The 19,648-nt window shown below is 39.8% G+C and overlaps 1 protein-coding gene across 3 annotated transcripts in view; it reads left to right on the forward strand.

Moving 5' to 3' along the window:
* Positions 1 to 6,075: 6,075 nt before the first annotated feature.
* LIPH (lipase H) overlaps positions 6,076 to 19,648 on the forward strand; it is a 49,465-nt gene continuing 35,892 nt past the window's right edge. For all 3 annotated transcript variants that reach the window (XM_029939710.1, XM_029939711.1, XM_029939712.1), the window contains exon 1: positions 6,076 to 6,190. In XM_029939710.1, the coding sequence (XP_029795570.1) occupies positions 6,142 to 6,190 (49 nt within the window). In that variant the 5' untranslated portion in view covers positions 6,076 to 6,141. The remainder of the gene's footprint in view (positions 6,191 to 19,648) is intronic.

Here is a 19,648-nt window from a genome sequence, read left to right on the forward strand (position 1 = left end):
GACACAGAATCCAAAGGAGACTCCAGGCTCCAAGCTGTCAGCACAGAGCCTGATGCAGGGCTCAAACTCATGAACCATAAGATCATGAACTGGGCCAAAGTTGAGCCACCCAGGTGCCCCATAGAAACAGTAACTTGAGTGTAGCAACTGCCAGCCACTGCCCACACCTGAGGTTTTGCCACTTGGTGTCCTCACTGGTCTATCGTCTTCAGTAGAAGCATGGGCCAAAGCCCATCCAGCAGTCAAGGATCATCCTGATTCCAAACCCACCACTGTTGCAACCATTCCTGGACTCAGGAACTCTTCACCAGAGGGTTAGTGTAGAAAAACCAAAGCCATATGGAGACATAAGGACATTGAGAGTTTCTTCCTTGGTTTAGATAACTTGCACAATGTACTGCTGGAGGGGCACATCCTCATTTCTTAAGTTTTCAATAGGCTATTCTAAACGACTGCCCAGTTTTCTGAAAAACAAAATGACAAAAAACTTCTCCTCTTCCCCCTTCCTCTCCTCTCCTCCTCCTCCTCCTCCTTGTCCTCTTGCTGAGATCCTCTCCTTCAAGCCTTTCCAGGGTCCATCCCCAATTTTCCTCAAAACCTACCTCCCCTTCTCAGAACAGGGAAGACCCAGCCCTCTAATTCATTGCTCAGTCTTGCACATTTTCCCTTTGCCAGCATCTCAGAGTATTAAAAGATTTCTTGTCAGTTTTAGTTTTGCTGACCCCTGCCAGAATTCTGGGCCATTTGATAGAAGTGAGTTGGAGCTCATAGGTAAGATGTTGTTGGTTTGGGCCTAATGTGCCTAAAATCCAACATAGTTCATCACTGTAAAGATTAACTTCCTTCTGGGGACCAACTCTGGTATTCAAGAAAAACATATCCTCCTAATAATGTGACTTTGATCTTATTCAATCTAATAATAACCTTGGCATCACTATTCAAAAGCAGGTGTAGTTCCTTGTCCTAGATTTTATTACAAAAGTTGCTAACATTAAGTTCAGGTTTGGCCTGCCTTGTGAGGAAATATCTGAGTCTATTTTCTAATCTATAAAATAGAGTTAATCAAACCTGCCTCTCAGACCTGTGGACCAATTAAATGTGCTTATGTATGTGAGGGACTGACTTCAACATCCAGCGTGGCTCAGTGTTAATGTTTTCTTCCCTCTTCTTCCTTCAGTTATCTAATGAGCCATTTAACTCTCAGTCCCACATCCCACACTTCCCTGCATTCTCCATGGATCTGCCTTTTCTCTTCTTCAAACCCATCAGAACTGCTATCACTCAAGGCCTGATCACTTCTCAGGCCTTTACAAAAACACCTCCTCTTGTACTCTGTCCCTTTTCTATCTATTGGCAGGGTGCTCTCTCTTGTGTTGTCTTTTGTTGTTGTTTTGTTGTCTGTCATAGCGTTCTTGTTTATTAAAGAGAGTAAATGTATAAATTAAATGTGTTGTTTTCTGTTACTATATCACTAAAAGTCGTTGGGTTAATTTTCATCAAATTCCAGATGTTTGTCTGGAGTGATCTGACTTCAAATATGGGTGCAAGATTCTCATGACCAGTGCTTGGGAAGCCAGCTAAGTAAAAATAAAACAGAAATCTGGTTCTAATAATATTTTAAAGCAGCAGTGTAAGATCCAAATAAATCTAAAATATGTGGTACCAGGGCATCTGGGTGGCTTAGTTGGTTAAGTTTCTGACTTCAGCTCAGGTCATGATCTCATGGGTTCCTGAGTTTGAGCTCTGCGTCAAACTCGGAGTCTGCTTTGGATTCTGTCTCCCTCTCTCTGCCCCTCCCCAGCTTGTACTCTGTCTCTGTCTCTATCTCTCTCTCTCTCTCTGAAAGATAAATAAACATTAAGAAAAAAAATTTAAATAATAAAATAAAATAAAATACATGGTACCAACGGATGTTCAACACTGGCACTACCCCCACATTTTTTATTTTTTAAGTAAACTTTTAACTAATAAAAGCATTTTGCCTCTGTCTTGTCAGTGTGCATACAGACCTTGCTAGAGCTTTCTATCCTTGAAATGCTCTGAGCAGCACTCTGCAAACAAGCAGTTACTGAAAGCGCTGTACTTGCATTTATTTTGTTTGATACGTTGTAAGAAAGTCATGGTTTCTTCTTTCTTTTTTTTTTTTGGACATTTATTTATTTTTTGAAAGAGAGAGACAGAGCGTGAGTGAGCGGGGGAGGGGCAGAGAGAGAAGGGGACACAGGCTCCAGGCTCTGAGCTGTCAGCACAGAGCTCCAGGTAGGGCTCCCATGAACCCTTACATCATGACCTGAGCGGAAGCTGGACGCTTAACCGTCTGAGCCATCCAGGTGCCCCCAGAAGTCCTGGTTTCTAAAACAAAGTAGCTCTGTTCCATGAATATTTCTTAGCCAGGAAAGTAGTATACAGACATTTTCCTTCCTGTATTGTAATAAACTACAAAAAAAAGTTAATAAGCTAACCTAAATGTATTATTCTCTCTATATATTATTTCTCACATTTGTTACATTATGTATTATTATGGCATATATTATTTATTATGTTTATTTGTATTATTACATGATACTAATATATTAACATACAAAGAAGTGAACAGGAAAAAAAAACTTAGGTTCTTGCTGTCTTGAAGATAAAATCCAATCTTAAGCATGTCATACAGAGTGCTTCCTACGCTGTCTTCATGTTGCTTTATCATTTCCCTATGCATGCATCCAAATTGCCAATCCACACTTCTTTTGACTCTGAGTTTGTTCCCTCTGCCTGGACTGTTTTTCCTCCACCTTCTTCACCTCACAGATTCCTACCTAGTCTTTAGAACCCAGCTCAAAAAAGGATGTCTTGTGTGAAGCTTTCCCCCTGGCCCCTGCCCTGGGGATTCCAGGCAACTTAGGGCTTCCTTCTCGGTTCTATGGAAGTGTGTCCGTAGCTCTATATTATTAGTATTACTAGTATCATTAATATGTCTGTATCCTTGTGAGAAAGAGATACCCCATATTTTTTCCTCATTTTTTTTTTTTACATAGAAGCTTGAGAAATGTTCAATAAGTGAAGGAACGAAGACATGAAATAAACACGTGAATTAGGGGAAAGTTATCCTGATCTCCTTGTAAAAAAAAAAATCAAGGAAACATTTTATTTTTCCAAACCTAGACTGCTAGTGAGAGATTGTGGGGTCACGAGGTGGAGGAAAGGACAAAATTCTATGTGATAGTGAGTCATGTGCCAGCTTAGAGCACTAGACACGGGTGAGAGGGAACATAGGTCACCTTTCCTGACAGCTGAAACCAATGAGAGTTATAAAGCCACCTCCCTCAGTTCATTACACTTCCGTATCTGTTTTCCTGTCCACGCATTTGGAAGCTTATCTACCCCCTTTCTATTCTGCTTTCTGTAGCAAGTGATTTCTAGGTGAAGAAGAAGGAAAAAAGCCAATACATAACACTAAGTTGGAAATGAGACAAATTGTGTTACTTGTGATCATTTCTCAGAATCATTGTATTGAGAAAATTGACCCTTATTTACTCTTGACTAGCTGATGGGAAATAAAGACATGGTTTTCCTTAGGATAACTTTGGGTAAATGTTAACATTCGAATAGTTATGAGTTGGCCCGTCTTTTGGAATTTTTAAAAACTTTTAGTTTTTAAATGTTCATTTATTTGACAGAGAGAGAGAGAGAGAAAGAGTGAGCTGGGGAGGGGCAGAGAGAAAGAGAGTCAGAGAATTCCAAGAAGGCTCCGCGATGTCTCTGAACCCTAAGATCATGACCTGAGCTGAAGCCAAGAGTAGGACGCTTAACCACCTGAACCACCGAGGCGCCTCTAAAAACTTTTATTTTGAAATAATAATAGGTTCACAGGAAGCCGCAAAAATAGTGCAGTGATGTTCTGTGGACCCTCAGCCAGTCTCCCCCAATTGTAATATCTTACATAATTAGAATGCACTATCAAAACCAATAAATTGACATTAGTACAATCTACAGATCTTATTTAAATTTTACCAGTATTATATGCACTTATGTCGGGGGGGGGGGTGTCCGATGCAAGCTTATCACCTGTGTAGATGCCTGTAACTCCCACCACAAGCAGGGGACAGAACTAGTTCACCTCTCAAAGGGTCCCTGTGCACCCATTCTCCAGTTCTCCCCCCTTTCCTCTCTCTCCATCCTTTGAAATGCTTCCTGTTTTTTTCATATTTCATATTTCTAACTCTCTCTTTTTGAGGGGATGAGTTCTCCCATTGATTCTTGTGCTGTTTTGAATCCTGGAAGTAGAAAAGGCACACACAGGAAATTATAGGGATATTTGTGTGCCCACAGGCAGGAAAATCAATACTAACACAAAAAGTCCTCCCAACAGAAATGATTCTCATTCCTATAATTGTCTGGTTTCCAGGAAAATGTACATTGGCTCTATCTAGATAAAGACTTGGCATGGTACTAAACTGATAGGAGCTCAACCAATTTTATCAGACGAGTACACTGACCCAACAGTACATTCCACAACAGGTTCGTAAGAGAATGTGGAACAATTTTCCATTTGTTCCAGAGGGCAGTTGTTTCCCAACCAGTAAAGCTTACTGCAAATAGAAAACTAAAAAAGCTACCAGGTCACCTGTTTGTTTTTCCTATTTCTGTATCCCTATTTTATTTCTCTAGCAGGAGACAAAAGATGAAAAATAGTACTTGAAGCAGTACTGACTAAAGTCATTTACCTGAAACATCACTGCCATCAGGTGCTCTCCATTCCTAAAATCCACCTGACCCCTCTTCTCAGCACTGTTCAGCCTGCCTTCTGACAGAAGGGAAAGGTGTAGACTGCGTAACCACTTAAGTAATATAGTTACCAAGTGCTGAGTGAGCTTCCCTTGGTAGCAGACTGTAATGCTAAGAACTTTACTTATAATAGTTCATTTAATCCAACTAACAACCCTGAGATGCCTGCTTTTTCTCCCTTCATTTCACAGTTGAGAAAAGTTAAGAATAGAAATGTTTTGCTTCAAGCCACAAGACTAGTGAGTGGAAGATGTGGGATTTGAACCAGTGCTAGGGAGTCTTGGCATTCATTAGGTCTGAGGTGTGACACAGAATCCACATGCAATACTTTGAAAAGCCACCCTTCCCCCCACTACCAGGGGAAATCTGATGTACTGATTCTTTGGGAAGCATTGCTGGAATGAATCTTCTTGCAAGGCATCCCCTGCTATTCAAATGGGATGCAGACACAGAAAACCGATAAATTTATATAAGAGATACTTTTGCTTCATAAATGTGTATTTTAGGTAGACAATGCTAAATGACTAGTGGCTTTTGCCTGGTGCCCTGGATGACAATGTATTCTTTACATTGTTTGTGTTTTTCTTTATAAATGTATGTTTCACCTCATCAGACCTCCCACAAGCTTGAGTGAGAGCCACAGGCACTTGCACCAGTGAGGAAATTAAATTACCTCATAGCGAGGGGAACACAAGCTCAGTTACTTCCAACACTGAAGTGGACAGATTCTGGCAGAGCTCTCTATTTACAGCTTTTGCATTTACTTTTCCTTTAAAAAGTAGGAGGCGAGGGAGAGATAGGCTCTGGATAGGAGGAAATAAAAATATGCATAATGCCATAAAAAGGTTGCTTTAATCTGAAGCGTATTTGGAAAATACAGATATATGGATGGACTTAATGAAATGTTATTAACAAAATATAAAGACTGCCTTATGAGGAATGCGTGTGTGAATTAACATAAAAAGTAGTTTTGTGGACACAGGCCAACAGAATACTCATTGATTTGTTTCATTCACAAGAACAGGGAGGCAAATATCTCAGATCACATTTGATTTCAACACACCAAGCCAAGCGACTCATAAACCGCCCACAAAGAATGAAACTATTTTGAACTCGTCATTCTGCAAATACACATTATAATATTAAGATATGCATAAAATTGTGTAAGGGTAAAACGTACTCGATCTTCCTCTGAAAAGAGGAGGAGTCAAATATCCTGAAAAGGTTGGGACCCGCCTGCAGTCCCTCAGGAACTTCCTGTTGTCACCACACCTCTGGTTTAGTTATCTGCGCTCCCTCTGAGCAAAGCCCTGAGTAGCGTAGGGAATCATTCCTGCGAATGTGACACGCACTCTCTCCAGGTTCCATATGCTGAAATTATACTTCTTCATCGGTTTGATCTGCTCGGTGAAATCAGGTACGTCATTTAGTAAATATTTTTCTTAATTATTTTAAAAATATTTTTAGTAATATTGTCACTTTGCATTTTATCAGCCCATTTCCTTCAATGGACTTTTTGAATCTTATTTAATCAATATGAAGAAAAGAGGATACAGACTAAATGAACTTTCTAATCCTGAAAATTTTTTTCAGTAATAAAAGAAATTGTAATTCCTTTGAATTAACTTGTTCTTCTGATATACAAAAAATAAATGAGCTAGGAAATCTAAAATTTATTTTCTTTCATAGTTAAGTTTTCTGTACCTTTCCACTTCTATGAAATAAGATCATTTATGTTTCAGAAATTTTAAGTTTTATTTAAACTTATTTTTATTTATTTATTATAATATCTAATACATAGTAGATAGGTTTTTATAACCTTTCACACAGGGAGGGTTTATTTAAATTATCTTTTAGGAAAACATCATTTTATTATGTAAACCCCTTGGAACGGTGCCTAGCATATTGATAACTTAAAAATTATTAATCATAATAAAAATTAAAACAGTGATGTGCAGGGAGGGCCCGGCTAGATCAGTTGGAAGGGCATACAACTCTTGATCCCTGGGTCATGACTTTGAGCCCCACATTTAGTGTAGAGATTACTAAATAAACAAATAAAATAGGAATGTACAATTAAGTTTTTAGAGAGAGACCATGACGGGGAGACAGCAGGAGAGCAGAGGGAGAGGGAGAGAGATATTGAGAATCCCAAGTAGGCTTCATGATCCTGGGATCATGACCTGAGCCAAAATCAAGAGTGGGACACTCACCTGACTGAACCACCCGGCACCCCTAAAGTGAAATGCTTTTTTAAAAGAAACTCGACACTTCTCAGCCTTCTTAGGAATCCAGTTCTTTTTCGCAGTTTATGGTAAAAAAAATTGGCACAGTTTTTTTAAGGGAAATATGTTACATTCAGTATCCATAAAAATGTTTATGCCATTTGAACTACTAAAACCATTGCTGAGAATTTATTCTAAAGAAATAACTTTTGAAAGAAAAAAACTTGGGGTGCCTGGCTGGCTCAGTCGAAAGACCATGTGACTCTTGATCTCAGGTTGTGAGTTCAAGCCCTATATTGAATGTAGAGGTGGCTTAAATAAATCAAGCTTTAAAAAATAAGAAAATAAAAGGAAAAAATTTCATCTAGGAAGATGATTCTATGTTATTTATAATAGCTTGAAACTAGATACAGCAGAAATGTTTCTATATACTGATAAAGTATCAACTTTTTAAAAAAATGTAGCCTTTAAAATAATTCTGAAGCTATGCAGAAATGTGCAAACATGTTTATAAAATAATGCCAAGTAGACAAAACAGAATTCAAATTTGTAAGTCAACTAAGATAACAGCTATGTTAAAATCATCTATGTATGCCTGTAAATAAAGTTGAGGAGGGAAATGGAAAAATTATAATAGCTGTATTAGGAGCGCCTGGGTAGCCCAGTCGGTTAGGCTCTGGCTTCGGCTCAGGTCATGATCTCACGGTCCTGGGTTCGAGCCCCGCGTCTGTGCTGACAGCTAACTCAGAGCCTGGAGCCTGCTTCGGCTCTGTGTCTCCCTCTCTCTCTGTCTCTCCCCTCTTCACACTGTGTCTCTCTCTGTCTCTCAAAAATAAATAAACGTAAAAAAAAAATAAATAAAATAGCTGTATTAGGATTGCAGGCTTATAAACAAAATTTTCTCATTTGTGCTTTTGAAGCTGATTCAATACTAAGCTAAAATTATGCTAATGATATTTTTTTTTTACTGAGAAATCAACATTTTAAAGCGTGTGTTTATAGTAATTTTTAAATTTAAAAAATGAACATAAATTGACAGATAGTTTCAAGAGAGTGGAGCTAACCCTGATACAAAAGCCTGATGCTGACTTGGGGGTACTTTCTTTGAGTCTCGCATTATGTGTCTCTATATGTAAAGTGGGAACTTAATATTTTTGTGACCTGTTTTTTAGCTTAACATTAGTTCCTCAGAAAAGTCTTGTTTTAAATGATTCTAGAAGACTTACTGTTAAATGACAGAGTCTAAGGGGAGACACACCACAATAAACTTCTGTAGCTAGAAGGAAAAAAACATAATTATAGCTGTGAACTAAATATAGACTTCTCAGTATCTCCAAAACCATGAACTTGCAACTTCCAGGAAAGAGGGTTTGAATAATAGGCACCTGATAGCAGAAATTAATCACAAATACATCGACTTTTTGTTTTTCCTTCCTTTGCTTGCCATCCAAAAATCAGCAAGTATTAAGATGTGATTCTGAAATGCAGAGAATACAGGTCATTCACTTTTGGAAACCTTTGTTTTGCTCTAACCTTTGTGATATCATGGTGGGAATATTTGCTGTAATTTTACCAGTGAATAAAGTGATGTGTGCACCAGAATCACCTGGGAAGACTCAGTGGGTCTGGGGTGAGATCTTAAAATCTGCATTTCTTCTAACAAACCCTCTGGTTTTTTAGCTGCAAGTGGTCCAAGGAACAAAGTTGATAACTATTTTTCTACATTAAGGCTGTTGTCATAAATATACTTTAAAGTTATTCTCCTATCAATATTTTGGCATATGGCAATTTGTATAAAACTACGTAGATATTTACCTAGAGGAAATAGCTTAGTACCAAAAACAGAGAATTTATAACTCCGTTTTTGGGGGGGGTGTGTGTGTGAGAGAGAGAGAGAGAGAGAGAGGGAGAGAGAGAGAGAGAGAGAGAGGGAGAGAGAGAGAGAGAGAGAGGGAGTGAGAGAGAGAGAGAGAGAGAGGTAGAGAGACAGAGACAGAGAGACAGGGAAAAAAGTGGCAGAGACAGAGACTCCTCCTTCTCTGACTGGGAGACAAAGGTGAGTGAGGTGGTGGAATGTGAATGTGCATATTGATGCACATGATTAAAAGAAGAGAGTGAGGAAATCTAGTATCTCACTTGTTTTCTCATTTGTTTCACTGGTTATGCTGGTGGTTAAAAGCAGAAATGTCCAGCCAAGAGGGCATTTTGCCCATATAAAAATAAACAAGAGACACTCCACCAGGTTTGGACCTAGCCAGCTATGAATGTTTCTGTCGAGGAGCGAGAATTTCCTGTCCCCGTCAAGGTGCTTCTAGCTGGTCTAAGAAGCAAATTGACGTGAGACAGATTAATAGGAGAAAAATCAAGTTCCATTTAGTAACTATAGGGAATCCACACAGACATTCCAAAGACAGGCAAGCAAAATGAAGTGTATCTGTCATTCTCAGCTGAGGGGAAGGTAGGGGTCTAGGAATGAATTCACAGGAAATGAATTCACAGGAAAATGAAAGAGAGTAAGTGTTTAGTAACCATATGTGCTGGACAACTCAGAAACAATTGGACATAGAGAATTTTATTTTATTTTTTATTTTACTATTTTATTTTATTTTATTTTGAGAGAGGGAGTGCGAGGGAGAGGGAAAGAGAATCTTTAGCAGGCTTCATACCCAGTGTGAAGCCAAATGCAGAGTTCCATCTCATGACGGATAGACCACGACATTGTGAGATCCTGACCCACCAAAATCAAGAATTTCACACTTAACCAGCTGAGCCACCCAGGCACCTAGGACATAGAGAACTTTGATCAAGGCCTTGCTAGGTTTCTCCCCATCTGCCACACCTAGTTCATAACCTAAGGTAGTTATCTATAGTGATAGTTCTCTTCCTGGAGTAGTTCTTCTGTGTAAATCCTTTATAGGCAGTTGAGAGGGAGACAAAGAGCTTTTCCTCAAATCCGCTGGGTTTTGATTGTTTTGTACCTCAAGACAATCTTCATGTCAAAGAGGCCTATTTGGGGGCAGCCTGCTCTTGGCCCCTACTTCACCATCTGGCTCAGAACAGGTTTTTTTTCTTTAAAGGATGCAGAGAGAGAGAGAGAGAGAGAGAGAGAGAGAGAGAGAGAATCACAAGCAGTCTCCACACTGTTAGTGTGGAGCCTGATACAAGACTCAAACTCACAAACCATGAGATCATGACCTGAGCTGAAACCAAGACTCAGGTGCTTAACAAACTGAGCCACCCAGGTGCCCCAGAACAAGTTTTTAATGCCAAATTAAGTGTGGTCCTTTGTGTGTGTGTGTGTGTGTGTGTGTGTGTGTGTGTGTGTGTGTGTGTATAACTGAGTTACTTTCCAGGTTTAAAAAATTAAATAGAACTTCATAGTAGGCAGGTAGTGCTCCCCTTCCCCATTTCTACTTTTAAAAATAGGAGTCCAACTCATATTCTGATCTCTCCAAGGCAGTTTCTGGCCTAAGGGGGTTTTTATTTCTGGGACTTTTGGAAATTACTTCAGAACAGTGTTTTCAGGCAAGCATCAAAATGTGCTGCAGTGTGGTTGCTGGAAACCTGCTGGCTTCGTCAGTTAACATGTGGTGAGTCGTGTCCCACACACTGACTAGTATCCGTTGCCCAGGATGCAGAATCTTTGACGGTGTAGCCCTTAATCTTGTTCTCAGTAAATATTTTCAGGAAGTATCAAGTCAGTATATCTGACTGCGGACCTCTGTTCTAAAGAAGTTACTAGCACATCTGTGTCATGTTTGGGGGTAAGAGAAATGATCATGTGAGCAAGCCCTGGAACCCAAAACTTGAAATAAAAGAAGCGTGATCAGGGCCACACTTGTTTCACTTCTGGCTACATACCATGCATCAAGATTAAATTAGGTGGAATGTCACACCCATTGCTTGGGTTTGGTCAGTGGACTACAATTCCCCAACCACAAGTTTAAGAGAAACTAATACTTTGCTTTTTAATCCGTTGACCCAGCGACATTGAGAGGCTTAGTATGAGCCTACGTGCGTATTGATTCTCACAGAATCTGAGAACTTTCTCTCCCCTTGCCCACACTCACAATTGCTTCATCAGTGGGTTATTTCTGTCTACAATTCCATCTTCTCTTTTCACTGACAACTCTTTGGATAGTTATCAGGAGCCTCTGCTTTTCTTTTTCTTTCTTTTTTTCCTTTTCTTTTTTTTTTAGCCTCTGCTTTTTGTAGAAGTTTTTCCTCAGAAAGGGGGAAAATGAAATACATTCCAAATGCAGAGAGAAACTAAAAAGCTAGAACTGTGTGTGATACCAGGACATCGTTGGTAGCTTCATTTTGCTTCAGGGCAGTAGGTCTCCTGCAGATAAAGCAAAAGTACCCCTTGGAAGCTTCATCCAAAAGGGAGTGGGGCTGTGGGTGATCAGTCTGAAGGAACCACACTTTTGTCTCCACCTGGGGACTCAGATGCAATAGGTCAACCCACGGAAACGGTTGTCTGTTTTACTCTCTTGTACCCTAAATAAACATAACCAGTGGTTAAAAGGTTGGAGATGTCCTTCCAATCAAGAGGTCATGTTGTCTATCCAACACAGTTTTTTCTGGCAAAGATAAAACAAGGTAACAGCTATAAGTAGTTCCTAAGCCTGAGAAGAAGAGTAGTTTATTTTGCACAGCTACAAACCCTCCTCATAAAGGCTGAGAGAAGTGGGGGCTTGATTTAACCTTCAGTGGTATGAAATGAAGGTCCATCACTCGGTCTCCAGGGGGAAAGGAAATGGAGCTTATTTTGATGTTGACAGAAAAAGTGAAAGTACTGCCCAGTTACCTCCAAAAGACTTTTCATCTTTTCACTCTGAAAAGTTGGAAATTATAGGACCCATTTCTTAAAATAGTTATATTGAGATATAATTCACATACATGTAATTCACCCATTTAAAGTGTACAAGTCAATGGTTTTTACTGTATCCACAGATGTGCAACTACCACCAATTTTAGAACATTTTCATGACCTCCAAAAGGAAGCTGGTACCCTTAGTTATTTCACCTCTATGTCCCCATCTCCCCTCATTCCCCAGCCCTAGCCACCATTGATCTACTTCCTGTCTCCATAAATTTCCCTATTCTGGACATTTCATGTGAATGGTCTTTTGTGACTAGTTTCTTTCACTTGTGATGTTTTCAAGATTCATCCTTATTGTAGCTTAATTATTGCAGAATTTCTTTAACTCAATACCCAGATTTCCTTGAATGGCTGTTTTGAAAAAGGACAAGATGGACACAAAATGAGCAGCAGCCAAACATTTATTAGAATATATTATCAGAAAGGAAGAATAGTGTGAAAGTTCTCTTTACAGAGAGGGTGCATTTGAAATGTCCACGACTATAGGCAAGGGTCCTTGTTTTATGAGGTTCTGATCAGCCCTCCATCCCTTCCCCCTTGTTCCTTCTCAGGTCCTACCCTTATTGGCTTGATAGCTCTAGGTGCTGGGTTGTCCCTTCTTGATTGGCCCGTTTCCATTGTATGAAGAGTTGTCTATGGCCTTATCATTACTTGTGGGTCCTAAGTTTTGTGGTCCACTACTTATTTTTAGTTAGGTCTTTAGTCAAATTCCTGAGGGGAGCCTGAGGGGGAGTAGGTGGTGTTTGTTACATTCTTAAGAGGAACCTTACGCCTGAGGGGGTTTGTTATGGTCAGATACTTCCAGCATTGTTCCAAAATGTGTGTTTTTCCCCACCCAGGGACCTCAGGTTCTAATCTTTACCCCTCTGCTTACTGAATCCTACCTACCTTTTCTTATCACAATACGGAACCTCAAATGTTAACTAAAGGATATTTAATAAGCAAAAAAAGCCTGCTTAACGTAAAGGTAACAAAACATCTATTTGGTCAACATTTTAATTTCAAGAGTACAGTATGACTATTTTCAGATCTTTTAATTTTAATTAAATCTCTTGCTATATTAATTTTTTTAGGCTTGGGTTGTCTTTGGTCAGTAAGATTGCCCTGGAAATTTGTTTTCCTGAATAAATGCCTCATGTCCTTTCAAACCAGCTAGAATTGAAGATCTTGAAGATCTTAGAATTTTGTGTCCAAAAGGAATGCAAGAGATTAGCTGAATCTCTAAGGAATGTGGAACCAATCTCTCAGTGTGAGAAAAAGGATGGCCTAAATAGTTTGTTTTGTCTTGTTAATGAAAGAGCCCGGACCAAACCCAGTTCTCTGGTCAGGTAGAGCACTGGCACCTGTGTAAGGGCTACTATGCTTCCCTTTTCCAAAATCCTTCCAAAATGATGCAAGGAAAGTAATTAGTACTTACTGAGTACTGGCTTTTATATCAAATACCATACTAAGCAATTTACTTATATTATTTTATTTAACCTTCACAACAACCCTTTAAGATCAGTACTATCTTGGGGAGCAAGAATTTCCTGTTCCCTTTAAGGTGCTTCTAGCCAGACCAAGAATCAAATTGACATGAGACATTAACAGAAGAAAATCAAATTTAGTGGTGCCTGGGTGGCTCAGTCAGTTAAGCGTCTGACTCTTGATTTTGGCTCAGGTCATGATCTCATGGTTTCATGGGTTGGAGCCCAAGTAAGGCTCTGTGCACTGGCCTCAGGGAACCTGCTTGGGATTCTCCTTCTCTCCCTTTCTCTCTGCCTCTCCCCCACTCACATTCTCTCTGTCTCTCTCAAAATAAGTAAATAGACTTAAAAGAAAAAGAAAGAAAATCAAATTTAATTTAGTACCTACGGGAAATCCTCACAGACATGGAAATTCCAAAGGACAGTCGGGTAAAATGAGATGTATATGTCATTCTGAACAGAGGAGAAGCAGGTATGGTTCTGGGACTCCAAAGGAAAGAAATGAATTCACAGGAAAATGAAAAAGTAAATGTTTGGTAATCGTGTTTGCTGGGCCACTCAGAAACAATGGGACAGAAAGGACTTTGCTCAAAGAGGCCTTTCTAGGTTCCTCCCTGTGGAGGGCACCTACTTTATAACATAAGGCAGTCATCTATGGTTATAGCTCTCTTCCGGCTACAGGTTATCGAAATTCTTCTTGGGCAGTTGAGAGGGAGGTAAAGAGCTTTTCCTGAATCTGCTGCATTTTGATTGCTTTTTAACTCAAAATAATCTTCATGCAAGTAGCCCATGTTGGAGTGGACTGCCCTTGGCCCCTGCTACTATTAACCCAACTCATCCTCCACATCGTCAACAACCATTAATTTTTAAGCATCTACTGTGCACCACTGAATGATTGCTTTATTTAATTCTTCTTTTCTTTAATTTTTTTTTGAGAGAGAGAGAGAGAGAGAGAGAGAGAGAGAATCCCAAGCAGGCTCCCTGACCCAGGGCTTCATCTCACAACTGACCCTGAGGTCATGACCTGACAGAAATCAAGAGTTGGACACTTAACTTACTGACCCACCCAGGCACCCTGCAGTTAGTGCTTTAGATACTTCATACACATTATGTCTATTTCTCACAACAATACTGACCACAGGACTGGGATTAGGGTGAATTAAATGAGGTACTCACCAGGTGCAAAATTTAAGGGGATAAGGGACACCCAACCTCAAAAATCAAGATAAATTATATTTATGATTTTAAAGCAATATAAATTTTTATCTTTCATAATATTTTAATATTATGAAATGCTATTTTAATATTTAGGTGATATTTCACTGCAATAATAATATGAATATCACAGTGCATAACAAATGATATGCATAAGTGATTTTTTTGGTGTAAGTGATATTTTAATGTAATGTCTTTGAAAGATGAAATCTATGTAAATAAGTCAATGACAAAAAAATCAAAATTTTAAATAAAGATAGATTGTTTTACAACTCTGTGTTATTGTATAATAGGAAAGGTCATTTCCAATCAGTCAGCCATTCCTGGGTCCATGCCATGTTCCTTTCTTTGGTTTATGAGAGTTGACAATGGTATATAAACAGACTGTATAACAAAGGGCTATATCTATGATCAGGTTTCAAATTTATTTATTTTGAGAGAGACAGAGAGAAAGAATGTACTGGGGAGGGGCAGAGAGAGAGGAGGACAGGATCCACAGTGGGCTCTCCAGAGAGCCTAAGCAGGGCTCAAACTCAGGAATGTTGAGATCATGACCTGAGCCAACCTTAGACGCTTAACCAACTGAACCACTCAGGCGCCCCTATGGGCCTGTTTTTTGATTGACTGTAGAGCTTTTACAAACTTTTCCCACTTGGTTCAAAATCTGGGAGAATATTTTCATAAGCATATGTGTAGATTTTTCTCTTTTGCCTCAGGCTCAATACTAGGGCTCTGCAGAGCACTGCCTGGTAGTCTGGCATTACTATGATGATTTTACACATGTGAAACTGAGGCTCCGAGAGGCTAGATAATTAATTACCAGCGGTCACAGAGCTAGGAGGCAATGGAGTTGACTTCAAATCTAGATATGACTCTAAAATCTGTGCTCCCAAATCGGATTTGGGTATTTTGTTTATGACATTAGACCAGGTTGGCAAACTTTTCTATAAAGAGCCAGATAGTAAATATTTTCAGCTTTGTGGGTCATTGGTCACTTTTATAATCACTCAACTTTGCCTTATAACAGGAACGCAGTCATAGACAATACATAAATGGTCATGGCCAACTTAGCCTGTGGGCGAACCTGCATTAGATCATAACAAAATACCTCAGCACAAATATGTTATTTCTGAAGATGTTCTATCCAGATTTCTTGGACATCCTATCCTACTCTGCTCTCATCTCTGGCTGCTCTCCCCAGGAGTCTGAATTCCTCAGTGGATGGGAGACATCACCCATCACAGTGTTTCTTTTCAGTTGTTAACAGGAACCGGCACTTCGGCACTTCGGAGTAATTGAATTTCAAAATAGGCTGAAGAGGAAAGGGCATGTTTTCCTGGCTTCCAATAAACTCTAATAGAAGAGGTTAAGCTTTAGAAACCAGTTTAACATGTTCTGTGGTTACTTGGTCAAAGGCTCTGTTAATACTACTTCTGAGTAAACTTGACTTTGTAACAAAACAACACAATAACCAAAAAGAGGTTTGCTTTCTGAATTATTTTAGGAATATAAACTAGAAATTAAATATAAATAAAAGAACTATATGAGGGTGAAGCAGTTTAACAAATTGCTATTCATAAATATCTAGTCCTTGCATGCCCTCCAAATTGAGAATTTGGGCCCCAACAAGACAAGTTCCTGCTCTAGGTGCTGGGGTACAGTCATACACAAAAAACAACACAGTGCTTACCTTCTAGGGCCTAAAACTAACTTGTAACATGTCCAAAACAAGATAAATTTAATATTTTCCTGTAAAATATTATTAGTTCCTGAAGGGAAAAGAATGAGTAACCTTAGGTAGTTTTAAGCAGAGAACACCGGAAACGGAATGCATAACTCATTTTTGTTTGCATATAATTTTGCCACCTATCACCTGCAGACATAGTTTTACATAGTTTCAGTCATAATGCATGTGTCATTGCGTACTCCGTTTGTCACAAACATTACATCAAACACTATTTGTAGTATTCAGATGGATCATTCTGAGTGGCTGAATAATGTGTTAACAGGTTGATATTCACTTGTTCACAAAATGTTTATTGATGCCAACTCTAAGCCAGACTGTTGTTGGCACTGGGTGTACAACAATGGATAAACAGATCAGTTTTCTGGAAGCATCTGCACGAGCAGGGGAAGTTATTTCAGAACAAGAAAAGAATGATTTAGGTGTGTGGTAGGAAAAAAAGCAAGTGGCAAATAAGGGACAAAGTTCTTTAGAGTGGAATTCAATTCAAGAAGAAATAATAATAACCTGGGGGAAAGAATATTGTTGAAAGCCAGGTCATCATTTAGGCCTAGGAATTTATTGATGGATATGAATGAACTTAGGAGCTATGTTAACCATTAACCCTTCTTGAAAAGACAATAATATTAAAAAAATAAGTATGTAAGACTCTACATATTGACGTATCCACAGAAACAGAGAATTTCTGTTCTATTTACTCAGATTATCTGTTCTGTCTCCTCATTTTCTACCAAGAAAGACAAGAAAGTTTAACACACATTTCCTTTCATACCCTTCCTGTTCCCTCCTTCAGAATATACACACTTTTTAAATGTTTATGTATTCTGAGAGAGAGGGAGGGAGAGAAGCAAGGGGGGTGGTGGGGCACAGAGAGATGGAGAGAGAATCTCAAGCAAATTCCACACTGTCAGTGCAGAGCCTGTCATGGGCCTCAATCTCACAGACCATGAGATCATGACCTGGGCCAAAGTTAAAAGTAGGACGCTTAACTGACTGAGCCACAAAGTGCCCCTTAAATATTTGTTTTTAAACCAAAAAAGGAATCACTAGATGAACTTAAAAGAATTTTGTAACTAATGAAAAGCAGAAGGTAGACATTGGATCAGTGGGGAGAAGTACTGAGTATGCTGATACCATCATTTTTTTATTAAAAAATTATTTTTAATGTTTATTTTATTTTTTGAGAGAGAGAGACAGAGCCTGCATGAAGGAGGGGCAGAGAGAGATGGAGACACAAAATCTGAAGCAGGCTATTAGCCCAGAGCCTGACACAGGTCTCAAACCCACACACTGTGAGATCATGGCCTGAGCTGAAGTCGGGTGCCTAACTGACTGAGCCGCCCAGGGGCCCTGGATACCCTCATCACCTATAAGTAGGATCATTAGATACTGTCTGTCACTAATGCAAGGACTAGAGCAGAGTAAGGAAAGTCACCTGTTCTGACAAAGGACAGCAGCAGGAAACATGGCAGAAGTTAGAAACATGCTCCCCAACAACCTGAAATACAGCTTCCAGATGCCCAAGAATCCTTGCTAGAGGTTCACAGTGGTGGGTAAGGAAGTCTGAATAAATATACCCACATCCGGAGTCTGGCGCAGCTCTGCATGTAGTCTGTTCCTGGCCTACAGTCCACACATTTACATCCATGAACAGAGATGTGAGTATTTCATATCAAGTTACAAAGGTAAACACCAGAACAATTAAACCAGGCTATACTCTTCCCGCTTCGACAGAGAGTACATAAGTGAGAAGAACAGAGCGAGACAACAGGACAATCCATACAGCAAGAGATGGTAAAGCAAGAAAGCACTAAAATTAGAAAATACAGCACTCAGTATTAAGTCCACGTGTGTCAGCTGGGGTCCTCCCAGAAGCAGACACCGGCACGGGGTCGGACACATGAGCGATCTGCCTGAGGAACTGTGTGGGAAGGACAGAGGATGTGCTGAGAGAGCCTTGCCCCCATAATGCATCTGACGTGCAGGAAAGCGGGGGCAAGGAAGGATCGCACAGGAAGAACTCCAGCCCAGCTGTGAGAATCAGCCGGGCTAACGGGGTGTGTCCCAGCCAGTTATCGGAATCTCCTGTGAGGCAGGAGGAGCCCGCCTGGCCTGGCTCTGGTGCCCACTGCGGGTACTCAGTCCTGGCTGGGAGCGGCCTGGGGGAGCCACGGCTTCATGTGAACACTGGAGTGGCAGGAGGCACTGGTGACTCAGCCGTGCTCCCTGCAGAGGGCTCTCACAAAGGCAGATCTGAGCGAGGCACTTCTATGGCCTCCACACCAACTATGTCTGTTATGCCAATAAACGTGAGCTCACCTATTTTGTTTAAATTTTTAACGTGTTTTTTTTTTGTTTTTTTGGGGTTTTTTTTGAGAGAGAGAGAGAGAGAGAGTGTGAGCAGGGGAGGGGCAGAGAGAGGGAAGCAGGCTCCAGGCTCCGAGCTGTTGGCACAGAATCTGACGTGGGGCTGGAACTCGCAAGCAGTGGGATCATGACCTGAGCCAAGGTCGGATGCTTGACCGACTGAGCCACCCAGGCTCTTCTCACCTATTTGTGGAAAGGGCTCTCAGATTGGGCCATAAAATCCAGCTAGACGCTATGTGAAAGACCCCTTAAAACACAGGGATTCAAGAGTTACAAAGATTATAAACACAGTAGGCAACTGTTAACAAAAAGAAGGTCTAGTTACAGCTTGTAATATTATTTGGTGGAGTTCAAGGCAAATAAAGCACATTAAAATGAAGAAGGATATAATACCTGAAATATTAAGTCTAGGTAATAAAAGTAAAAATCTCTGAAAATAAAACTTAATAGTTTAGGAACTTGAATTTGTCCTTCAGTGTAATGATGTTATACTTTGCTAAAGGGATCTTCCATTCTTAGCATTTAAATACATTATTTCAAGATGATGTAAAAGAAAAAAAGATTCTCGATTCCCAGACCAGGTGAAACTCCTCATTTAATTATCATTTTATACCATATCTCTTTTACATGGCGCATATCACAGGCTGCAATTTCATATGTTTGTGTGTTTTATTTCATTAATGCCTGGCTCTCCCTCTAAAATCCCATCTGACGCAGAACCTAGGAGAAAGTAGACTTTTGTTGGAAGAATTGCACATTTCCTCTGAGGATGAGAGAAAATACATGTAAAGCTGTTATAATATCTTGTACTGAGAGAGAAGAACAAAGAAATCCGTTTTTCACTCAGTCTTACAATGGGCTTTTCCAGAGCCCAGTGTCATTATAAAAATAACTAAGACATTTAAAAATATACGAATTCAGAGTGGTTCTAGCAAATGAAAATTAAACATTTACTTGTTCTGGGGTGTCTAGG

Source organism: Suricata suricatta, chromosome 5 (assembly GCF_006229205.1).
Source record: "Suricata suricatta isolate VVHF042 chromosome 5, meerkat_22Aug2017_6uvM2_HiC, whole genome shotgun sequence".
Taxonomy (NCBI): Eukaryota; Metazoa; Chordata; class Mammalia; order Carnivora; family Herpestidae; genus Suricata; species Suricata suricatta.